A 23,602-nucleotide genomic window follows, 5' to 3' on the forward strand; every position below is an offset into this window, starting at 1 on the left:
CCTAATACGAAAACATTGGAATGAGATATTAATTAATATGAATTAGCCACCAATTCACTAAAATAGGTATGAATTCCTATGAGAGTGTGTTGCAATTTATAGGCCTATGTAATTGGCGGATATTGTGTTTATTTTTTTGTTTTAAGTACATTTGTTTTTATTCGGCATAATAACTCATATAACATATGCTAAATCAAACTTGTTTTTAAATTTGATAAAATGCAAAAGTAGAAAACAAAACAGGAATAAAATGATTTTTGTGAATGAGATCTGTCTGGCCGCCTGGTTTCATGTGTGGTGGCTCAAAGACTCCTTGAAATCCCCCCAGACTGTTCCTCTGAGTGTGGGGTCATACAGGGGTGAGCTCTCACTTCCACCGAAGGTTATTCAGAAGTCACCAGCATTCACCAGTCTTAAACTAGTGTGGGGTTAGTGCTCTAAATGACCAGTGACTTCACAAGGCCCTTCCCTCTATAAGCCCACCTCATCCCACAACCCCCACATACTCTGTCCCCTCATTGTAAATGACCTATTAAAGAACACAAGACCATGGTAAACAAGATGAATGGCTTTTTTTCCAACCCATCTCACACCAATCAAGGCTTTCTGTTTGAACCCCCTTCTTTAAGTCTATTAGACCATGTTCATTTATTAAAGTCAAACCGAAGAATTAAAACGGTCATTTGTCACTGATCTCTTTGTGTGGGCTTAATGGTGGCACATGGTGTAAGGCCTGCAATTTGTTATCCTCTTCTTTTCACTCAGGTTCTCTTATTTTATAGCCATTTTGGGTTGAACACAAGGAAACAAGTTGCTGTCAGTTTCTTCTGCCATGCTGATAAATTTGATGAATGCAAAATGTGAATAAAGTATGATGTCGAATATTTGGCATGTCACGTTGATTACGTGTTTGCATAGAAACGGCCCTGGATTTTTTCAACATTGTTTATTTAATTCGTTTTTATTTTTCTCTGAGTCTGCCCCTTTTAACCTCCATCATGTTTCTTTTGCCTTCTTATCTCAGAGATAATCAGTCACATACTCTCTTTCTAACACACTAACACATACACACACACACACACACACACAGTCAGAGCTGTCAGTGAGCCAAACCATATGCAGTAATCCCTTTGTATTCACAAACCCATCCAGACAAACAATGTGCCCCAGCCACGTCCCACCCCCAGCACACCAGACCTAGGCCACCTGCCATCATGGTCCCAGACACAAACCAAAGGATGAAGACCTACAAGTTTGTGTCAGTGTGTGAATACTGAACATTTCTCTCTGACACTCGTGCATGTTATGAATTGTTTTTCTATTCCTGAAACTGGCAACCCATGTGCAAACGCTCTTCTTTCAATCTGTCCTTCTACTTTACACTCCACTCATTTGTTCTCCAAATCCAACACAAATCCCCCTCACACAAGCTGAGATGATAAGTGATCCTCTTCTGTTGTCGCTTTGAGGAGACAATGCTCAACAACTGTGTTCATCAATCTCAGAAGATATCCATCAGGCAAACAAAAGATGAAGTGAGCAGAGGGCTATGTTTGTGAAATGTCTGTTTGCTTACTCTCTTCTGCTCTTTTCTATCTTTTTTTTTCTTTCAGACTGAAGCTTTCTCCTGATGACTGCTGAGTTAAAACACCCACAGAGATGCAAGTGCAAATTGAGCACAGAAATCGAGGAGTGGGGGTGATTTTATGGAATTGTGAATCCTTCCGTTTTATATATTTAGTTCTTCATCTGTTTTCCAGCAGGAAGCTCTAAAATTCTACTATGCTCTGCTTTTATTGCATTATTCACTGCTTTTCTTTTAAGGGCATAAGAATATAGACAACAATTCTCAAATTAAGTTTCACTTGCGTTATGACCCCCCATAAATGAAGTTTTTTTTTTTTTTGCCTGCTTATTTTTTGATTTACCTTTTGAAAACCTGAAGTCGGCCACTCATTTGTTCTCCAAGCCTGTTTTTGAACAAACAAGTTCCTATGGCAACATAAAGACCTGGTGTTCAAAGCTCTAATCCATTCCAAATGGATGCTCTTGACATGCGTTATATTAACCTGTTAATACTTATATTAACAGTTTGTGTGAGGGGGCTGGTGGGTTTATGCAATTAACCTGAATGGACCATACTGGTTCATGATTGGCTAAAACACAAAAAAGAACCCGTGAGTGGGTTCTTTTCAAATTAGTTTATCTCATTGGATGCTTTTATCTTAAAACACTCGGAATTAATGACTTTTTTTTAGTGCTTAACATGGCTTAACAATAAAATCCTCACCCATATTCATATAGCAAAAAAAATTGATTATTTAAAACTGACTTGTTAAACCTTAGGCCTACCTACTCAATCGGTTGTGTTTTCTTTTGTAGCTACAATCACATCTTAAGCTTGCTTGAATTTTGGATAAATTGATGGCCACATTTTAAATTGTAGGTTAAACAATAGGTTTAGGTTTTTTGAAAACACAAGAACGTTCCATGGGTAAAGTGTGAGAGAGGTTCAGATCCAGCTGAGATTGCTGTAGACCACCTCAGGTTAAGCTGACAATGTCCTGGGAAGACCAACAAGATTATGGCTATGAACACCTGTTCCAGATCTTCAAACCAGCCAGTGTGACCTGCTGGTCTGACATTTAGTAACTTAACAAGGAAGAGAAAAGATGAACAACCTATGAATAAGCAACCTGATAAACCCTACAGCTCAGCTGGTTGGTTTTTACCAAACAACTTTAATATTCCTATTTTTTCCCTAAATGTTGTTTTGTATGTCAGTTTGACAGTCATAATTAGTAGCTCCAGTCTAGAGCCTGTTAATCGTTATGTTGTATATATTTTGTTTTACTGCACTCAAACAAAAAAACAACCCCCCCCCCCCCCCCCCCCCAACAAAAAAACAAAAAACATTACAATTATTATTGTTGAATACATGTTACATATCTTGCATCTTTTATTTTATCCAACACTGATGCTTTAAATAGGACATCCAGTGACCAAGCCTGGCTTATAGTTCACATAGTCAAATGTCAAAGTGTCAGCTTTCAGCTATGTTTGTAAATAGCCTACACTATCTCTTATAGGCAGTAATACAATTCCGAGTCTCAATTGTGATTATTGTTTTGCCTAGTTAGGTCTTTCAACTGAGAGTTGAAATAAATGCACTTAGAAACCTGAGGAAAGCATGGTTAAAAAAAAAAAAAAAAAAAAAAAACCGGTATGATACAAAGGCAATTGAACGCTTTAATGCAAATCTTCAATGCAATGTCAACCCGGTTTTCCAATGCATTCATTAATTTGTTTAATTGGCAAATTGATCCTTCTTTTGAGTCGGATCTTTTCAATTGATCAGTTGAAAAATTTTCACAAAGTGGTCTGCTTTTTTTAAGAAACATTTAAGAAATCCTTTTAAACGCAGCCCTTAACGAATTGAATAGCCTAATTGAATCGGACATCATCCATTGCTGAAGTGAACCGAAGATTTTACTAATTAGGCGAAACACCTTTGTTTATTCGACTGTTCAGCACTATGTTTTCGATTGTTTAGTTATTATGTTGATTGTCTTGTGAACATAGTTAGATAGCTTATAGCCTAGGCCCACTACCTATATATATTTTAGCCGAATGTGACAATTAAAACGTAGGCTACTGTAGCCTAAATATAGCTACGCATAAGAAAAAAGGTTGATTTTAATAAACTATTTTATTACAACGCCAAATACGTATTAATTGTAAAATATGTATTTTTGGTATTGTTTAATCTTTTATCTAAATTATCTTTCTAAATCAGATTAATCGTGACTGCAACAAACTGAACTGCGATGCATGAAATTACAATGTAGCCAGCAGTTTTTGTAACTAATTAGGAAAAAAACAACGTCAAGAGCATGGAGATGTGCCTAAACCAGTTGAATCAGTCTTTGAGCCGGTTCTTTAAAATGAACTGTTTGAAAGAACAGAATTGCTAGAAAGCAGACAGTCTATTTTTTTTTTACAGTATTGTCTACTGCCACCATGTGGCGTAGAGATGAAAAACAACAGTCTTTACCATGGTCTTTACAGGCCTGTGTTTGACATAGACCCACTCCGGCACCCGTAGAGTTACCGTAAAACTAGACGTGTACTTGCTGCATTATTGTTATGTAGTTTCATCAGAATCGGGAAATACGTGTTTACATCTTGACACAGATCTCATCCATAACCAGTGTCCGTCATCCGACTCACTTTTAAACTTTACTAATGTGTTCAAGGCATAATGTCGTCGGATTTGATGTTAGATTTTGTGAATCAGTCGATGATGAATAAGGAAGCAGGGGACATTTCCATCGATCAGGATGGAGAGTGGGGTAAGATAAGATGTACTTTCTAGAAACGGCGCGTGCTGCTTTACTACCGACGTATTCTACTAGATTTACGCTTAGCAAAATATCTTTATGTTTAGATCAAGCTCATTGTGGAGCGACTTAATATAGTGGTTTGTTTGCGATTTCGTCAACTGACTGGTGAACTTGTTTCCCATTCATCCGTAGTGTTGTTTTTGTGGCTTCGGTTTAAGATGTTAATCATTTTAAGTAGTTGAATGAAAAATATTAGCACCTTTGTTTATTCTAATGTTCATCACTACATGTTTTGGATTGTAAGTTATTATGTTGATTGTCTTGTGAACATGGTTATACTATACTTAGTTAATCACGGTGTGTCAGTAAGGTTTAGGTTAATTATAAAAGAAACTGGAATGGAAACTGTGTTACAATGCCTCAGGGTGTGTGGTTGCTGGTTGCTTGACCTGGACACAAAAGAAGGTTTATGAAATTGATATAGCCTATTTCCTGTCTTGCTCTCATGCCTTCAGCACTTTGTTTGTTTTCTTTTCTTCTTTGTTTTGAGTTAACCTGCCTTAGGTCATACTTAAGTTCAGGACACTGTCTTTTTTATTTGTGCAGATATCAGTCTGTTTGATGATCTGGAGGATCTCGGGGATGCTGACGAGCTTCTGGAGGCGCTGGTGGAGAGTGTAGGCTATGTGAGTCAAATCTGTCAAACATTCGGAAAGGAAAAACTCTTCTTTGAAAGACTGTCCTGCTCATATTATTATTTTAAATATTATAATATTTTTGTTTTAGTTTTATCACAGCTGTAAACAGAGGTTTGTAGAAAAACATCAGTAATTAAGCATGAATCAAAAGCATTGTGGATCTTTCCTTCTTTAGGACACCTCTGTTCCTGACCTGAACTTTGACATTGAACACCCAGTGTGGAGTAGCCCTCGATCAGGTACTAATTTTCCGTTTCCTGTGGACTGGACATGACTATTTTTGAATGTCTATAGCAGCAATGAATTCAGAGTAGCTAGCTTAATATTTTTGAGAAATGTGTAGAATATCACCAAAGCAAAATGTAGAAAACTACATGTACAGTCACCATTCGAGGGTCACTATGTGTAGGTAAAAGATCTGATTTCAAAGTTTTTTTTTCTGTCCTTGTTCTCTCTGTCTGCTCTCACAGATGGTGATGTAACCGTGGACTCACTGTCACCAAACCATACGCTCAGTTCAGTGTCCTCACCAGCGTCAGTTGAGCCCCTCTCACCGTACTCCACACATGTGAGTCAAACTCCACTCCCCAAAACAAAGATACACAACACTGTCCTTTAGCATTTCTGCCCACTGAACTTTGCATCTAAATCTGTCCAGTGTTTTGAACTCCACACACCTTTTACAATCACAGACAAACTAACATGCGCACAATTATTTATTTATTTATTGCATATATAGCAACGTATAGCTATAATATAACATTTAGGAATTGCAAAAGATACTCAAAATTGTATTAAAATATTATTTGATTTATATTTTATAATATATTTATTATAAAGTAAAAAATTATACTATTTTTTTTTTTAATGTATTTTAGTTTTTTGATATATACACCCAGATACAGTTCTTTTTTCTGACTTAATTAGTCAGATGCCCATCCAGTGCCCAGATGGAGTGTGTTTGGGGTGAACTGGTCCTGCCAGCTGCTGTAGTTTAGAGATCAAGAGGGCAGACACGCACATACACCCGTGTGAATTAGGTGTCTAATTAAGTCTCCACTGTGTTAACGAATGTCTTAATCAGCTCTCAGCACATCATCAAACTAATTAATGTCTCACATTGAGATGTGTCCAGGCTTTTTTGTAATGTGTGTTGACTGTTCAAGGTTTATAACAAAAAAAAATCACAGTGTCCCTTTCAAGGTTTCAAAGAAAACTGAAATGCCACTATCACTCATGCACATTGTTTCAGTGAAAACCTAAACATTTGAATCTCAGTGTCACATCAGAAACTTGATGAGAAGGGAACTAAAAACCTTTTACCTATTACTAACCTATTTAACATGCCACATATTTGCTATAGTTTGCATATACTGAATGTTAACATTCCGTTCTGTTATTGAATGATGCAACATCCTGTAAAGGGACGTGCTTATAGGACACATTCTTGTTTTCAGTAAAACAAGATGGATGAATGAATGAAACTAAACGATGGATACTCAATGCAAGTTGAACTATTTTTAACATGTTTTAAAAAAATGACTTGTATGGCTCAGTTACAGTCAGACACAAGGTAGTGACTGAAGACACATTAAAGAATAGGCTGGTATCACCTGTGTTCTGTAGTGTGTTATGGTTTTATTGATCCGTCGTTGGATATGTGCAAACAGTTAAGCATTGATATGTATTGTTTTAGACCATCTGGATTCACAACCCAGAATTCCCATGCTTGAGTGCACTTTCAGTTCTAGGGCTGTAACGATACACCAAACCCACGATTCGATTCGTATCACGATTTTTGACCCACGATTCGATTCGTATCGCGATTCTATCACGGGGGCGGGGCTTGAGGGGGCGGGGCTTGTGGTGAAAAAAAAGAGATTTTGAGAGAAGAAAAAAAATACCGGTATTTTTATTAAATAACATTAGGAAAAACCTGTATAATCTAAACACCAAAGAACAATAATAACTATGCAAATTATTAAACTAAACTAGGCAGTGTAGGCTGCTGCTTTTGGGTTGTGTTCTGTACTCCAACTAAATTGATTTCGGGATGGTGCCGTAGGATATGCATCTGCATGTTGGACGTGTTGCCGGTCAATTGAGGATTCATTTAATGCACTTTCTGAGAATTTATATTTCAAGTTTTGGCTGCAAATTTCACGTCCATAATGCTGAAATTGCCAAATTTTAAATAATTTATCCTCAACTAGTTTTGTGGTGTAGGTCTACGTATTTTATAATGTTAACTTCAAATAATACTAATAGTATTTTAAAGATGTGGTAGTTCTCAGGGCCTGAATTTCGTTTTGGAAAATGGGGGGGAAATCCTTTAGATGATTCTCATGGGGGGGATTTTTTTTTGTTTGAGGGGGAGAAAGGGGGGGCATTTTTTCCAAACAGAATTATTACATTTATCTTGCCTAAATGTTTGCGCTCATTGCATTTTTACAATGGGGTAATATTGTTGTTAAGAATTTACACATCACAAAGAAGCTTGATTTAAATTGTTTAATTAAATGAAAAAAGTAGCACAAATAAATACTATACAATAGAATAAAGATACAAATAAAGACAATTAAAGAGAAAAGTTTTTGAATAGGTCTAACACTAGTATTCATATACAGATACTGAATAAAGTAATCAAATGGAAAATAACACTGGGTAGTATTTTAGTCCTGAATAAATTAAATAGCTACATAGGCTATTAATCCTGATTCCTTTAACTTAAAGCCATCTTTTGTTGTTTTGACAACAAAATTAATGACAGACACATATGGCTTCCGTCACTTTAAGAGCTAGTGCACGGATCCTGTGTTCATTATACTGGCATGCGTTTTATGCTTATTAAAGACAAAACCGACTATATTTAGAGTATAGCCTACTCACAAAGACCGAAATTGACAATTTTGCGTGTTAAAGCAATATAATCCGCGAAAAATAGTTACTGGCCAGCTGTTTTTGAGGCGGATTTTCTATGAATGTGCGCATAGAAAATAATCTCAGAGAGCGCGCGAGCACTGATTAGTTTAAAATCGCTTGAATGTTTAAACTGGTAAGACTTAAAAAGACTTTTATAGTCTATGGTCCCGACTCCAAAACGCAAGTGTGTATTATCGCCGCAGCGCTTGATGCCTGCCTTGCACAACACATTATGAGAAGAGATTGAAGACGTGCGGCACCGCTGAACACTCACGCTGTTTGTGAAATTGCGTCTGGAAGATAGTTGTTAAAAGAATGATTTGATTTTATTATCTGTGTGGATTACGATTGCGGGAACTTCCCGCATTATAAATGGGAGACCTGCGGGAATGATTAGAATTATGCGCAATACCCGCGCCGAAATTCGAGCCCTGGTTCAGGACAGGAAGGATAACTCTGGGAGTTGGAAGGGGTGTGATCGCGATTCTGTCTTCTCACATCGCGATACAGGATCGTGGACCTGAGTATCGCGATTTCGATTTTATATCGCGTATCGTTACAGCCCTATTCAGTTCTCTATCTCTCTATAAGGCCACGGATGGCTTTTCTTTGATAGACCTAACTAACTATTATGCTGCCATACTTTTGACGTGTCGGAAATTGTTTTTTTTTCATTCTATTCAATATGCTTTCTTCAGGATGAGGCGCTCTCTCCAGTCTCATGGCATTCTCAGCTCTCTCCACTGTCTGTCTGTTCTGACTCGAGCGGTTTTGCTGAGGCACCCACTGAGAAGAAGCCTTCCAAGAGGACCAATCAGACAAAAGGTAAGTGAAGTACATTCATTGTGAATAACTGAAACCTCCATAATTTCCTTATTTGAACAGTATATTTTTAACTTTTTGTAATAATGTTGATTAACAGTAAAATTGTTCTCACAGCAAAGCCTCTCCAACCAGCGAAGAGACCAATTCAGGTTAGCCCCAAGGTTTCCATTCAGCCTAAACCACTCATTACCACGATGCCCATCGCCCATGCTGCAGCCCCGCTTCAGACTAAGACCATCATCATCCAACCTCTCCAGGCTACTGTTCTACCGGTGGTGAAACCTCCACCTGTCACTATTCAGCCAGCGCCCCCTACAGGTGAAAAAACCTTCTGCCACACTTAAAAAAAAAAAAAAAAAAACTTTTTAAAGTCTTATATGTAATAAAAGTATTATATGTATTCACATTTTTATACATTTTTATTTGTTTATTTGCAAGGTTAAATGTTTCAGGTTGTATTGCAGCGCTCTGTTCATGCATAAAAAAAACAGCAGATGGCGCAAAGCATCAACTTTTTGTACTACTGGTGGGCATCTCATTTAAAAATGTCTATCTTCAAGCAAACTGGGAATTGTTCTTCAACTGCTGGTACACCTTTCTGCCCTGTTACGTATCCTAGAAAAAGCAGAACCGAAGTATATATATGAGCTGCCTGTTTCTGACTTTTGAAAAAAGCCATTCACACTTTGGTTTCTCACCAACTGTTTTTATGTGACGTTTAGAGTTGGGTAATAGACTGTTGTGCAACAAAAGTGGTTGTTAACTAGACAGTCATTATCTATCTAGTAGTTATGTGTTCAAAACTTAATTTATTAAATGTAGTTCATAGTTATCATATATATATATATATATATACATTACTGTTTTTGAAAGAAGTCTCTTATGATCATCAACCCTGCATTTATTTGATCAAAAATACAGGAAAACCAGTAATATTATGAAATGTTATTACAATTTTAAATAATGGTTTTCTATTTTAATATACTTTAAAATATAATTTATTACTGTGATGCAAAGCTGAATTTTCAGCATCATTACTAGTTCTATTAGCTTTACTTACTAATACTAATATGCTGATTTATTATTAATGTTGGAAACAATTGTGCTGCTGAATACTGATGAATATAAAGTTAAAAAGAACAATATTTATTTAAATTAGAAATGTTTTGTAACAATATACACTACTGGTCAAAAGTTTGGGGTCAGTATTTTTTTTTCTCTTTTTTGGGGGGAAATAAATGAATACTTTTATTTAGCAAGGATGTGGTAAATTGATAAAAAGTGATGGTAAATATTTCTATTTTTAATAAATGCTGTTCATTTGAACTTTTTATCCATCAATGAACCCTAAAACCCTAATGAACCCTTTTTTCAAAAAAAAAAAAAAAATTCAGCAGCACAATTGTTTCCAACATTGATGAATAACTGAGTATCACATCAGCATATTAGAATGGTTTATGAAGGATCATGTGGCCCTGAAGAATGTAGTACTGGCTGATGAAAATTCAGCTTTGCATCACAGAAATAAATGATATTTTAAAGTATATTAAAATAGAAAACCATTATTTTAAATTGCAATAATATTTCACACTATTAGTTTTTTTCTGTATTTTTGATCAAATAGATGCAGGCTTGATGAGCACAAGAGACTTCAAAAACATTAAAAATAGTAATGTTTCCAACTTTTCACCTGTATGTATATATATATATATATATACACTCACCGGCCACTTTATTAGGTACCCCATGCTAGTAACGGGTTGGACCCCCTTTTGCCTTCAGAACTGCCTCAATTCTTCGTGGCATAGATTCAACAAGGTGCTGGAAGCATTCCTCAGGGAGTTTGGTCCATATTGACATGATGGCATCACACAGTTGCCGCAGATTTGTCGGCTGCACATCCATGATGCGAATCTCCCGTTCCACCACATCCCAAAGATGCTCTATTGGGTTGAGATCTGGTGACTGTGGAGTCCATTTTAGTACAGTGAACTCATTGTCATGTTCAAGAAACCAATTTGAAATGATTAGAGCTTTGTGACATGGTGGAAGTAGCCATCAGAGGATGGGTACATGGTGGCCATAAAGGGATGGACATGGTCAGAAACAATGCTCAGGTAGGCCGTGGCATTTAAACGATGCCCAATTGGCACTAAGGGGCCTAAAGTGTGCCAGGAAAACATCCCCCACACCATTACACCACCACCACCAGCCTGCACAGTGGTAACAAGGCATGATGGTTCCATGTTCTCATTCTGTTTACGCCAAATTCTGACTCTAACATCTGAATGTCTCAACAGAAATCGAGACTCATCAGACCAGGCAACATTTTTCCAGTCTTCAACTGTTCAATTTTGGTGAGCTCTTGCTAATTGTAGCCTCTTTTTCCTATTTGTAGTGGAGATGAGTGGTACCCGGTGGAGTCTTCTGCTGTTGTAGCCCATCCGCCTCAAGGTTGTGCGTGTTGTGGCTTCACAAATGCTTTGCTGCATACCTCGGTTGTAACGAGTGGTTATTTCAGTCACTGTTGCCCTTCTATCAGCTCGAACCAGTCTGGCCATTCTCCTCTGACCTTTGGCATCAACAAGGCATTTCCGCCCACAGAACTGCCGCTCACTGGATGTTTTTTCTTTTTCGGACCATTCTCTGTAAACCCTAGAGATGGTTGTGCGTGAAAATCCCAGTAGATTAGCAGTTTCTGAAATACTCAGACCAGCCCTTCTGGCACCAACAATCATGCCACGTTCAAAGTCACTCAAATCAACTTTCTTCCCCATACTGATGCTCGGTTTGAACTGCAGGAAATTGTCTTGACCATGTCTACATGCCTAAATGCACTGAGTTGCCGCCATGTGATTGGCTGCTTAGAAATTAAGTGTTAACGAGCAGTTGGACAGCTGTACCTAATAAAGTGGCCGGTGAGTGTATATACATATACACACAGACACATATGTGGATGCAATTTTTTTTTCTTTTTGAATGTTCTAAGGGAAACTGTTAATTACTTTATTTGTACGTTTTAATTGCATTCATTCATTCATCGCATTCATTTTTACTGCAATCAATGCTGATTTATTGTGATTGAGAACAGTAGGAAAAAGATTTCTCCACAGACTGCTCTGATGAAATAGGCGACTCTGTTTAATATCTGGAGTGTTAAACTGTGGCTGTCAGGAATCAGCAAGCTTCAGTATCCGTTTCCTCATGGCTAGTATAAACACTTACCTCACACACCTGGAAACACAACTGGAGCAGAAAGCAAGAGCAGCCTGAATTCAAATCTGATCCTGTAATCATCTGTTCTAAAACACTAGACTTGAATTTTACAAATCACTGGACTCCAGTGTTTCCAAACATTCACTTTTCTCACTCAGTTTTTGAGAACTGTATGAGCGGTTTCTCAGAATAAGGCCTTGCGTGACGATACTGTTTAGTTCATAAGTTGTCACACAAAGCAATTTTTCTTGTTTTCTCATTAGAAAAAGAGAGAACTGACACGAGCTGCTTATATATGTATTGAATCCATCTGAGAGAAACATAGCGGAAGTGTACTTTGAACTGATTGCGTTCATGCTACAGTAATTATTTTCTGGCTAACCGCAGAGTTTTGATGCAAGGTTAATTGTAGTTTGTCGGAAGACTAATGGGTAAGCCAGTGGGTGGCTGAGAGAATGGAAGTCGTTCGGAATGAACCCCGCCGGGGAGCCGCAGCGAATTCCTCTCATTTAACTCAACACCAACAGCAACCTGTCATGCCTGACAAATTCTGTTTGTCTGTGTTACCTGGAGGTAACGTGTTTTGTTCTGGGTGAAGGATGGTGCTTGGCACAACTGTTTCCTTTGTGATTAAAACCCCTCTTTGGGGTTATTAAACAAGTCTGTGCTGTAAAAAGTTTACTTGCAGAGTTTTGAGATTAATGGAGATCAATAAAAAGGGAAGAAAAATAACAGCAAAACATGACTCTCAGTACATTTCCTACTGTATTTGAACGGTAAAGTGTTTAAACTGAATGTGTTTCTCTTGCAGGTCAACAAATGTTGCTATCTCGGCCCACTCAGGTTGTCCAGCTTCAGACGCCTCAGCCAGTGCCCACGCGTGTAGTCACTGTGCCAACGCTGGCTCAGGACAGATCCATATCTGTTGTTGCCCCGGTAACAGCATCTCCTATGGTCGCAATGACACTGCAGAATTCCACCCATGAGGATGATGTAAGTTTCTACTGCCAGAATTCTTAAGTTTTGCAAAAACACAGTTTATTTGTCAAGATTACCTGTTAATATTGGTTAAATTGCTGATTTATTTTGTGGTTTATGAATGTGAATCATCACGGCATATGGCAACAGTCCACCGTCATTCAGCTAGTTGTTCAATGTCCACCAACGGAGTTCAACTTGCTCAGTTTTAATATTTTTAACAACAATGAAAATGTGCTGACCGCTTGCATTGCTTTTCAGTTTTTAGCCAATTAACTGTTTAGGCAACTCACCAACTAGTTGTTTTTAAAAATATGTACACTATACCGGTCAAAAATGTAGGGTTGGTAAGATAAAATTTTTTTTAAAATAATAACAATAATAATAAAAAAAGTCTCTTATGTACGGAAGCCCTGAACCGCAAAAAAAAAAAAAAAAAAGATTCTAGCATTTCGAGATTAAAGTCGAAATTACGAGAATACAGTCTTCCGTAGAAGTTATTATTTATTTTTTTGTAAAGAAATGCGCTTGTGAAGTTAAACTGCTTCTGACATGGATCTAAATATAATAGCAGCTTTTTAATTTTATCTGGGCTTTCAACAAAAGGAAATTCTACAGTTGCTAATCTAACAACATGGCATTACCATGGAGTTGCCATAGACGAGCACGAAGACTCCGGCGGAGTACCACAATCCTGGTCCAAACTTTGTGGCGTGTTGAATCGAAGCCTTCGTGTTTTCGTGCTCGTTTATAGGCAACACCATCTAGGTCGAGAACACTTAACAGTACTGTCTCCCTCTTCACCGTAAATACTTTCTGGATACATTTTAAGTGCCTCATTCTGTATCCAATCATTTGGCCGGATCCCGCAATTTCTTCAGATATAAAGCTGGATAACTCTATCCAGTCTGAAAAGTGTTTTTGCCTGTAAAGTCTATTCCGGCGCATTAGGCCTATATATTTTGTAACGTCCTAAAACAAATGGTAATGCCATGTTGTTAGATTTGCACCTATAGGATTTCCTTTTGTTGAAAGCCCAGATAAAAGTAAAAAGCTACTATTTTGTTTCGACTTTAATCTCGAAATATTTCGATTTACGGCATTTTTTTTTTCAACGGCTTTTTTTTTTTTTTTTTTTTTGGTTCAGGGCTTCCTTACTTAGCTCACTAAGCATTTATGCATTTATTTAGTCGAAAATTCAGTGAAAACAGAAGTATTGTGAAAAATGATCACCGTTTAAAATAACCGTTTTCTACTTGAATATATTTTAAAATATGATTTATTCCTGTAAAGGCAAAGCTGAATTTTCATCTGTGATACATTTAATTTTTTGTGATTTCTTGCGGGTTGTTTGGGTTTGAAAGTTCAAAGTTAAAAAATAACAGAATTTATTTAATGTAGAAATACCCTGTAAAAGTCTTTCCTGTTAGATTTGGTCAATTGTATGCATCCTTGCTGAATAAAAGTATTAATTTCTTTGCTTTCCAAAAAAATTTAAAATTCCAAAACATACTGACCCCAAACTTTTTAACGGCAGTGTAGCGGTAGTTTTGCACATCCCAATTTATTGCACGGTTATCCCAAAAGAGCTGCTATGAGGATTCAGTTTCACTGAAAGTAAAAGACTTTGTGGTATTCCACATGAAATGTTTTTTTTTTGGCGCAAAGACCTGTAAAATAAGAGACCATGCAGCAATTCTTTTTAACAGGAATAGATTGAGGTGCCAGCCAACATGATTTACCTTGTAAATCTGATGGCAAGTATATTTTAAGAGGTGTGTCTGCTGTGAAAGTTCAGTGTATACACCCACTGCTGTAATTTGGCTAACATCTTTGCATATGAAATAGCTAGTATTACATGTGGAACTCTCTAGAACACTTTTAGCCCGTCTTTACCATTACAGCTGAACTAATTGTGAAAAGTGGTGATTATTGCATTATATTTAGATAGTGGCATGAAAGGTTGCAGTGATGAGCATTGTAGCCGACTACAGACATGTTGAGCTCGTGAATGCATCGATCTCGTCATTGCAACTGGATTTCTGCACTCTTACGAATGCTTTCATCATAACAGTGCAAACACAATGTAAAAAAGAGATTTCGTTGATTATAACCAAAGACTATATGTAAAAGGGACTTTGTTATAACTGGAGTTTCGGAGAGAGCCCAGAACTCAGTCACTGAAAAACTCACACTGTTTTATTGACAGCTCCAACGATTGTAGCATTCTTTGTTCGCTTTCTTAATAATTTAATCAGTTTAAATTGCAGATTATTTTCATCCTACTATGAAAAACAATGTGAAGTTGACCGTTTAGACTCTGGTTTGATTTACTGACATAGACAAAGAACATATGATTAATTAACACAGTTACCTACATGTTGTCGCATTACTGTTGAGTCCATAAAAGTCTGTTTGCAAAGCCTGCACCGAAATTGCGACTGATTTACCAAATAATGTGAAATGTACCGAATACAAATAAATAATGCTCAACTGAGACATTGTTGAAAACAAATAACCACATTCCTAGCATTAGGATCCTTTGGAAGGTAATTTTGTTTTTAGTCCAGTGAGTGATCCTGTGCTCTTCTCTCCTTATCATCTCACTAACACATTTTTCCAAAAATCTCACTGACCCTAAACTTTTGAATGGTAGTCTATTTAAGCCTTTCACTGTAAAAAATTCCTCAGACTTTCCAAGAATTATAAGTGGAAAGGACATTTGTGCTATTGTAACATATAATTGTGATAAAATATAATCTTTCTTTAGACGTTTAATGTGCAGATGATGTGTGTAATTTCAGTATGGAAGAAACCCAGTAATAGCACTAAATCTCAGTAATAGTTAGTACTGCATCAGTCTCTAATTCTAGTGTATTTGCTCAGGGACGTATAGCTGTTGTGTGTTATTTCCTGTCCCAAAACTTTATATTGATTGACTTTCTCAAAAAAGAAGAAAAAGAAAGTGTGGCTGTGCAGCACTTTCCACATTGCTCTGTTTGTTTGAGTGTCTCGACATGGCAACACTGGCTCAACCAATAGCATGAGTTTGGGGTGGGATTAACTGTTTTGGAAACCAGTTTGCTCATAATCTTAGTTTAATAGTGCTAGTCATGTAGAAATTACACACTGTGACTTTAAATAAAAGGGAACCTGAATGACCAAGGATCTGGTATTTACTCATCAAATGGTTCCCTAAACAAAAGCATGTGTTCTCCCAGATGTGCTGTCCTGACATCAGCAAAAAGCCCTACCCAGATGTGAGAAATTGGTGTTTATAGTTGAGAGAAGAGGAGAAGGTGTTATGGTAGAAACAGGAGAGAGACTCATTGGTGAGAAGAGCCCAGACTTCTATAGAAGGGATAATGGTAGTGAAAGAGTGTCATGTTTCTATGTTTCTATACAAAAAATAATTTGAGATGAAGCAATAATTGTCAAATCCCCTACTCTGCCGTTCAAAAGTTTGGGATCAGTAAGATTTATTTTTTTAAAACATGTGCTCACCAAGGCAGCATTTATTTAATTAAAACTACAGTTAAAATAGTAATATCGTGAAATTGTATTACAAATTATAAGAACTGTTTTCTATTTGAATACATTTTTAAAATGTATTTTTTTTCCTGGTATGGCAAAGCTGAATCTTCAGCATCATTACTCCAGTCTTCAGTGTCGCATGATTCTTCAGAAATCATTATAATATGTTGATTTGCTGCTCAAGAAACTTTTCTTCTTGTTGTTATTATTATTATTATTATTATCAATGTTGAAAACGGGTCTGCTGCTTAACATCTTTGTGGAAATGATGATACTTTTTTCAGGATTCTTTGATGAATAGAAAGTTCAATGAACAGCATTTATTTGCATTTATTACATTTATTTACTAAATATGTTAAAGCAGTTATTAAATAGAAATCTTTTGCAACATTATAAATGTTTTATCTGTCAATTTTGATCAATTTAATGCATCCTTGATGAATAAAAGTGTTAATTTCTCTTTCTTTTTAAGTTTTACCACAAAAAGCCTTCTTTCAAAAACATTTAAGAAACCTTGTGTCCAAAAATGTGTATTATTATTATTTTTACAGGATATTGTCTTTCTGATAAGCACGATCCGTTGTAATAACAGTAGAGTATGGCTCTCAGTCAACTATTAGTCCCAGTGTTCTTAGCAACCAACCAACAGTGAGCTCATGCTCTCATTATTTTCCATTAAAGTATTTGTTCCGACACACTGTAGATTCAACTGACCTCAGATTAATTAAATATAGAGGTCGGCATTAGTCTCAAATTTTTCTGCATTTAGTGCTGCCTTTTCCACATTGGGTGTTGTTACAGCTTTCGCTCCAAGCTCTTTTCAATTTCCAAGTTCTCTGAAAAAACACCCCAAACAAACAGCAGAGCACCTGTGTGTACATTAGTTTGGTTCGTGTGTAGGTTGAGTGGCATTGATTGGGAGAGAACATAGACAATGGACTTCCATAAAAAAACTGATAAACACAGGCGCTGTAGTAAACATTGCAATGTCAGAAATGACTGCTTAACAGCAGAATTCTCAACTAGATATGTGCAAAGTCACAGTCCGCCAGATAAAACCCCTCTCAAATGTTTTAATTTTAAAAAACTGTCAACAGGTTCGTTCATATTCATCTAGTTGTTACATGATGAAATGTTGCATATGTAGTCAATATTCCATCATGTAAAATGTATTATTTGACATGACATATACTAAATTTAGTTGATGAATATAATTCTTCAGTTGGTGGCTGTCTAAAATGAATTTTTTTTAATCAAACCAAACATTTGAAAACTGAGCTCCTGAAGTATACTAAGGTATTCACTATTTTAAAGACATTACTTGACTTGTACCTTTTACTTTGTTTATTAGCTTCTTATATATTAAGTTGACATTTTAAGACAGTTTAAGAGGATATTAAATAATGTATATCGCTTTATTAGTAGAGTATTTTTGTCAACAGTATGTTTTAGTTAAAGGTTTAATTATCATAATGATGCTTCTCATTTATCATCGTCAATGAATCGTCTTCATTATCATTATGATAATTACTTAGGTGGGCAGTACATTGTCCAAGAGCCTTCGCCACCAATAATGATGGCCCAGGGGTCAAATGAATCATTTATGAATTTATTAGGGCAATATAATGATGTAAATATAGTGCAATATTTACATTGCAATAATTATGTATCATTCCTAGGCACCGTGAAGACATATGACAGGAAAAGAATACATAATATATCACCGCATAACATTGCAGCTGTCTTCTCCAAATCACCAGGATATCCATCCATAGCTAATTGTGTTGTGTGCACAGAAGCATTATTTAGGACATGCAGTTAAAAATGCAATGTGGTGTAGCACAGTTGTTGTGAATGAGCATTCACCGCTCTCATCTTGCTCAGCTGAATGGACCATGTAAAGTTCATGTGTCTTAAACCCACGTAGTGCAGCTACGAGTTCTGTTTCCTACTGTGATAAAATATGACACGATGAGTGAGATCCATATTTTATGATTTCATAGTAGATTAGTATCAGCTGTGCAGCAGCCCCCTTGAATGTGCATTTCATTCCCATCTGCACGCTTGTTGTAGTTCATGGTTTATGTGATTTTATAGACAGTGTTGAATGTATTCAGCTCACACAAGCTGTCATTTAGACTCGGTCGTGAATGTCTGGGCCGAAAGAGAAGAAAAACAAGTTCACACATTTATAGCAACAGTTATTGTCTCCATATGCACCAGTGGTTTCCTTGTAAAATCCACATCATCTTTGCATGTTGCAATTCTGCAGGTTTCAGATTTTATTATAGTCTCTAATTATAAATCGCCTTATGTCATTTTAGAATTATCAAATTCTCCAAAATATGTTCCAAATGTAGACTTGTATGCTGTGTTTGAAGGTGTGAATTGGCTTTAAAGTCTAAAGAATATCTAATGTCTTTAGTATGTAAGCAATGACTCCGCTAGATGGATCTGACAATAAGTGGAATATGATGAAAGATTCGCCTCTGTAGCCTCAACGTCTGTTGGCTTTCAGAAAAAAAACTTTTTAGCAGAGCGCAGCAGCCACATGTTCACTCTCTCTCCTGCTTCTGTTTTTGTCCTTTATTCTAAGCTCCCGACTCTTGGTTGGGGTGTTATACTCCTACGTGGCAAACACACACATGATCATGCGTGAACTTGCACACTCTCTGCTGCATAGAGAAAGGGAAAAATTAAATACATTAAATGGCTTAATGCATTTAAAACACATTATGCAACAGGACTCAACTATGAGGATTTTTTTCTGCTTGTCGGATCATATATATATATATATATATATATATATATATATATATATATATATATATACACACAGTGCTTAGCATAAGTGAACACACCCATGCTAAAGTTGACTAAAAAGAGTCTAATAAAATATCATCTTTTGGAAATTGATCTAAATGCCTAATTAAAAATTGTTCCCAACGTGTTTTGGATAAAAACATTTATTTCATAATTCCCCCCCCCCCCCCCCCCCACTTTCAATTCTTTTACTTCAATGAAAATAAAATATCAAAAGGATTAACAATGCAGATTTATTTTTTACAGCCATCTTTGATCATATTTACCAAGGGGGCAAATAATTCTGCCCAGCACTATGTGTGTGTGTGTACACACACACACGCACATGCACACATATTAGTGCTGTCAATCGATTAAAACAATAACTCGATTAATCAAAACATATTCTGTGATAAACTGCAATTAAAAACAGTTTTATAGGTTTATATTTAGTTTATATATTTTATAATGTAATAATTTCACAGTTAATCTCCACATTAATGTAGAGACAACAAAGAGTGTATTTTAAACACTTTTATGGATGAAGGTCAGTATCACTGACACTAATACAGCTACTGAAATGCTAGTGAAAGCTAGTGAAATGTCTCAATGAAAATTATTTCCCTCCCAATTTTAAACATTAATTATAGCCATTCACCATTACATTGTGATTAAAAGCTATCAATTTTTTTTCATTTATTAGGCTTCAAAAAATATAACAACTTTTAATTTAAGTAAACCTCCCATAAACCCATTATAAATGTCATATTTACCTGTGCCCTTCCTTCCTGTCTAACATACAGAACAATATACAGAAATTGAATAAAGTTATCAAACAGTCTGCAGCACTGCATTAGATTAAATATGGACTAATCCTTATTAAAGCTACAAAAGTTCTTTAGTCAAGAGCAGTGAGTAATTTTCTCTGTTCCCTTTGTTCTTTGATTAACTTTACTGACAGACAGAATTACTGTCACTTTAAAACCAACCTGCCGAATATGAGGCGGATCTCACACGCGCCTCATTCTCTCACAACTCTGTTCATTTAAGACTTTATTTAACTAATTTAAGACTGATCTTATTTAATGAGGATACTCGACAAAACTGATATTGTGGCAAAATTGTGTGTGTGTGTTATTGTTCGTTAAAGCGCGAAAGAGAACTGTATTCTGGCGTGCAGTCCGTGCGCTCGATACTGGCGCACGTCTTTCTGTGTGTCGTGTGTGCGTCGGGACATTCACATGCAGCGCATTCTCTTTTGTCTTGACGCACTTGAAGGGTTTAAAAGCATTTGCATGAATAAGAGCGGGATCATATAATGTAATGCTAGCCAAAGGATGATGGAAAAAACAGATGCTGCTTTAATTGTGTTTAAATATTTTAACTCGGGGACTTCCGGTGACGCCATGAGCGAAGAAGCAGCCTGATTTTACTACTCTGGGGAAAGGCCCTGAAAACTAGCCGAAATCCTACTATATAACCCAAATTTCAGTATAAAGTATTGTCAAACAAAATTGATTATGTCTACACTCAAAAAAGAAGCTGACAAGAAGAGTAAATCTACAAAAAAAGAAGAACGTCAACATGCTGAAGTGGACATGGACGTGAACGAAGATAAAATGGCGAAGGTGCTCGCGGAGTTACAACACTTGAGACAGGAACACACCGACGCTTCTAACAACACTAAAGCTACGCTGTCTAGGGTGGAAATATCCCTGAAAGATGTACTTGAGAGAACGGCTAATCTTGTGCAGCAAATTGGCGACACCAACCAGAGAATGAGCGACGCGGAAGACCAACTAATCCGTCATGATCGCGTGATGCGCTATTTGCTAGGAAGAGAAGCCAAACTTTCAGCTAAGTGTGAGGACCTTGAGTCAAGAGCGAGGCGTAACAACCTGCGCATTTATGGGATACAAGAGGGAGAGGAGAAAAACGACATGATTTCCTTTATAACTAACATGATACGGACCTCACTCAAACTACCGGAGGACATGGATCTCGGTGTGGAGAGGGCACACCGCTCACTGACCCTGAAGCCTAAAGACTCGGCACCACCGCGGTCAATAATTGTCAGATTCTCTAGCTACCAAGTCAAAGAACAAATAATACGAACGGCATGGAAAAGCCGTGACGTCACCTATCGGGGCCAGAGGGTGTATTTTGATCAGGACTACACGGCGGACACTCGTGAAAGGATTCGTGAAGTTATTAAGCAACTCAAACAGAAAAATGTGAGAGCTGTGTCGCCCTTTCCTGCACAGCTGAAGATTTATTTGGACACAGGAGTGAAGACGTTCCCTACGCTTTCGAGAGCGGCAGCGACTCTGGGCGAGTTGGGAATACACGTCAAGGTGGACGAGCGTGAGAACTGTCGAGAAGAGCTTTTGCGCAAAGTCTGGACCACAGCATCTGAAGAAGCGGCAGAGGGAACACTGAGCGTCGCAAACATGCGGGCATTCATGTAAAGAGACAAAGTGTAGCGGAGAAGTAGGCATTCATTACAGGACTTTGCAAACATAAGTGACAACAAGCAATGTGAGAGTAGGCTATTAGGTATGTAAGTTACAATCTTAGTATGGAAAAGGTCTTTTCCCTGCTGTGGGAGAGGGTAAGTCGATTTTTTTGTTTGTTTTTGTTTTTGTTCTGCTTTAATTGTTTTACTATGCTTTTTGCGAAGGCAACCCTGGAAGCAGCCTTTTGCTGTGAGACTGTTGCTACTACACGGAGTGTGGAAAGCCCCGTTCACACTACAAGCGACTTTGTCGCTGCATGTCGCCAGTGGCTGGCGATGAGGTCGCTAGTGGGAGTTCCCACTACTGGTTGCCTTTATGAATGACATCCAATGATGTGGAGAAGGATCATACGCGCTCCGTCTCCATAGCGACCGTCTTTAAGGTCGTCGGTTTGTTCTATTCACTGTTTGGAAGTCTGTTCAACGTTCTGTTCGCTTTTTTTTTACTATTGATAAACATTATTACTCTGAATATCGTAAATGTGCAATCATCTTCTGAAAGATACACGCCCTGCAATAGCTTTCATAAATGTCGATGACTATTTGGAGAAGTGTGCTCCCTAATTTGCCCATAATATGCATATGGAGAAACTAACAATCGTCTCAAATAACGTTCATGGTCTAAACCACCCTATAAAAAGAAAGAAGATTTTTAGCCAGCTAAGGAAAATGCACTGCTCATTTGCATTGTTACAAGAAACACATTTGAACGAATTAGAACACAAAAAAACTTAGGAGGGAGTGGGTAAACCAAACGTATAGTGCATCGTTTGGGAATAAAAGAGGAGTAGCCATTCTAATCAATAAGTTACTGGCATTTTCCACAGAAAAGGTTGTGCAGGATAAGAATGGGAGATATGTACTGATAGTTGGTAGATTATGGGAAGAGTACATAACCATTATGAACCTGTACGCTCCTAATGAATGTGATGACAACTTTTTTAAAGAAATAGCAAAGGAAATTGCAGAGAATGCAAAAGGGATCTTACTGGTCGGAGGAGACTTTAATGCTGTACAGGAAGGGAAACTAGACAAAACCCCGGCAGAAACAGGCCCACAAAGTAGGAAAACAAAAATACTCAACAACATGTTAATAGAACTAGGCTTGGGGGACCCATGGAGACTTAAAAACCCAAATAGGAAAGATTGTACCTTTTATTCGAATGTCCATAATAGTTATTCAAGGATTGATTTTTTCTGTCTCTCTCAACAGCATATGTATAAAGTGATTGGCTGTCATATAGATACAATTACACTGAGTGATCACGCCCCTGTTATTTTACAATTAGATTTGTGTAAGGACTCTTTCTTTAGATATTGGAGGTTAAATGTATCACTACTTACAAATAGAGCAATAGTTCAGGAACTAAGACAAAGTTTGACAGAGTACTTGGAACTAAATGACAATGGGACGGTGTCGCCACCTGTTTTGTGGAGTGGAGCCAAAGCAGTATTAAGGGGGAAAATGATCCAAATTTCATCTAGACTAAAGAAACAGCGCTCCGAGGAACAAACTAAACTTGAAAACAAAATCAAACTATTAGAAATTGAACATAAAAATACAGGGACAAGTAACACATTGACAGAGCTAAAAGAAGCTAGGAAAGAGTTAGATAGGATTCTTACCTACAAAGCAGAAGGGGCCTTGAGGTTTTCTAAACAGAAATATTATGAAATGGGGAATAGAGCTAGTCGCCTGTTAGCTTTCCAACTCCGAAAAGCACAGTCTGCCAGAACAATATACAAAATAATTGATCCCACCCGTAAGA

General features: G+C 37.1%; 1 protein-coding gene across 1 annotated transcript in view; it reads left to right on the plus strand.

Annotated features, from left to right (window-relative positions):
• Positions 1-4,110: 4,110 nt before the first annotated feature.
• Positions 4,111-23,602, plus strand: part of atf6 (activating transcription factor 6) — a 45,613-nt gene continuing 26,121 nt past the window's right edge. The window contains exons 1-7 of the mRNA XM_056269545.1: positions 4,111-4,352; positions 4,950-5,029; positions 5,217-5,280; positions 5,512-5,609; positions 8,662-8,788; positions 8,903-9,106; positions 12,816-12,997. Of these exons, the coding sequence (XP_056125520.1) occupies positions 4,262-4,352; positions 4,950-5,029; positions 5,217-5,280; positions 5,512-5,609; positions 8,662-8,788; positions 8,903-9,106; positions 12,816-12,997 (846 nt within the window). The 5' untranslated portion in view covers positions 4,111-4,261. The remainder of the gene's footprint in view (positions 4,353-4,949; positions 5,030-5,216; positions 5,281-5,511; positions 5,610-8,661; positions 8,789-8,902; positions 9,107-12,815; positions 12,998-23,602) is intronic.

This window comes from Rhinichthys klamathensis, unplaced genomic scaffold, assembly GCF_029890125.1.
Source record: "Rhinichthys klamathensis goyatoka isolate OS25496 unplaced genomic scaffold, OSU_Roscu_1.1 h1tg000281l_1, whole genome shotgun sequence".
NCBI classification, from domain to species: domain Eukaryota; kingdom Metazoa; phylum Chordata; class Actinopteri; order Cypriniformes; family Leuciscidae; genus Rhinichthys; species Rhinichthys klamathensis.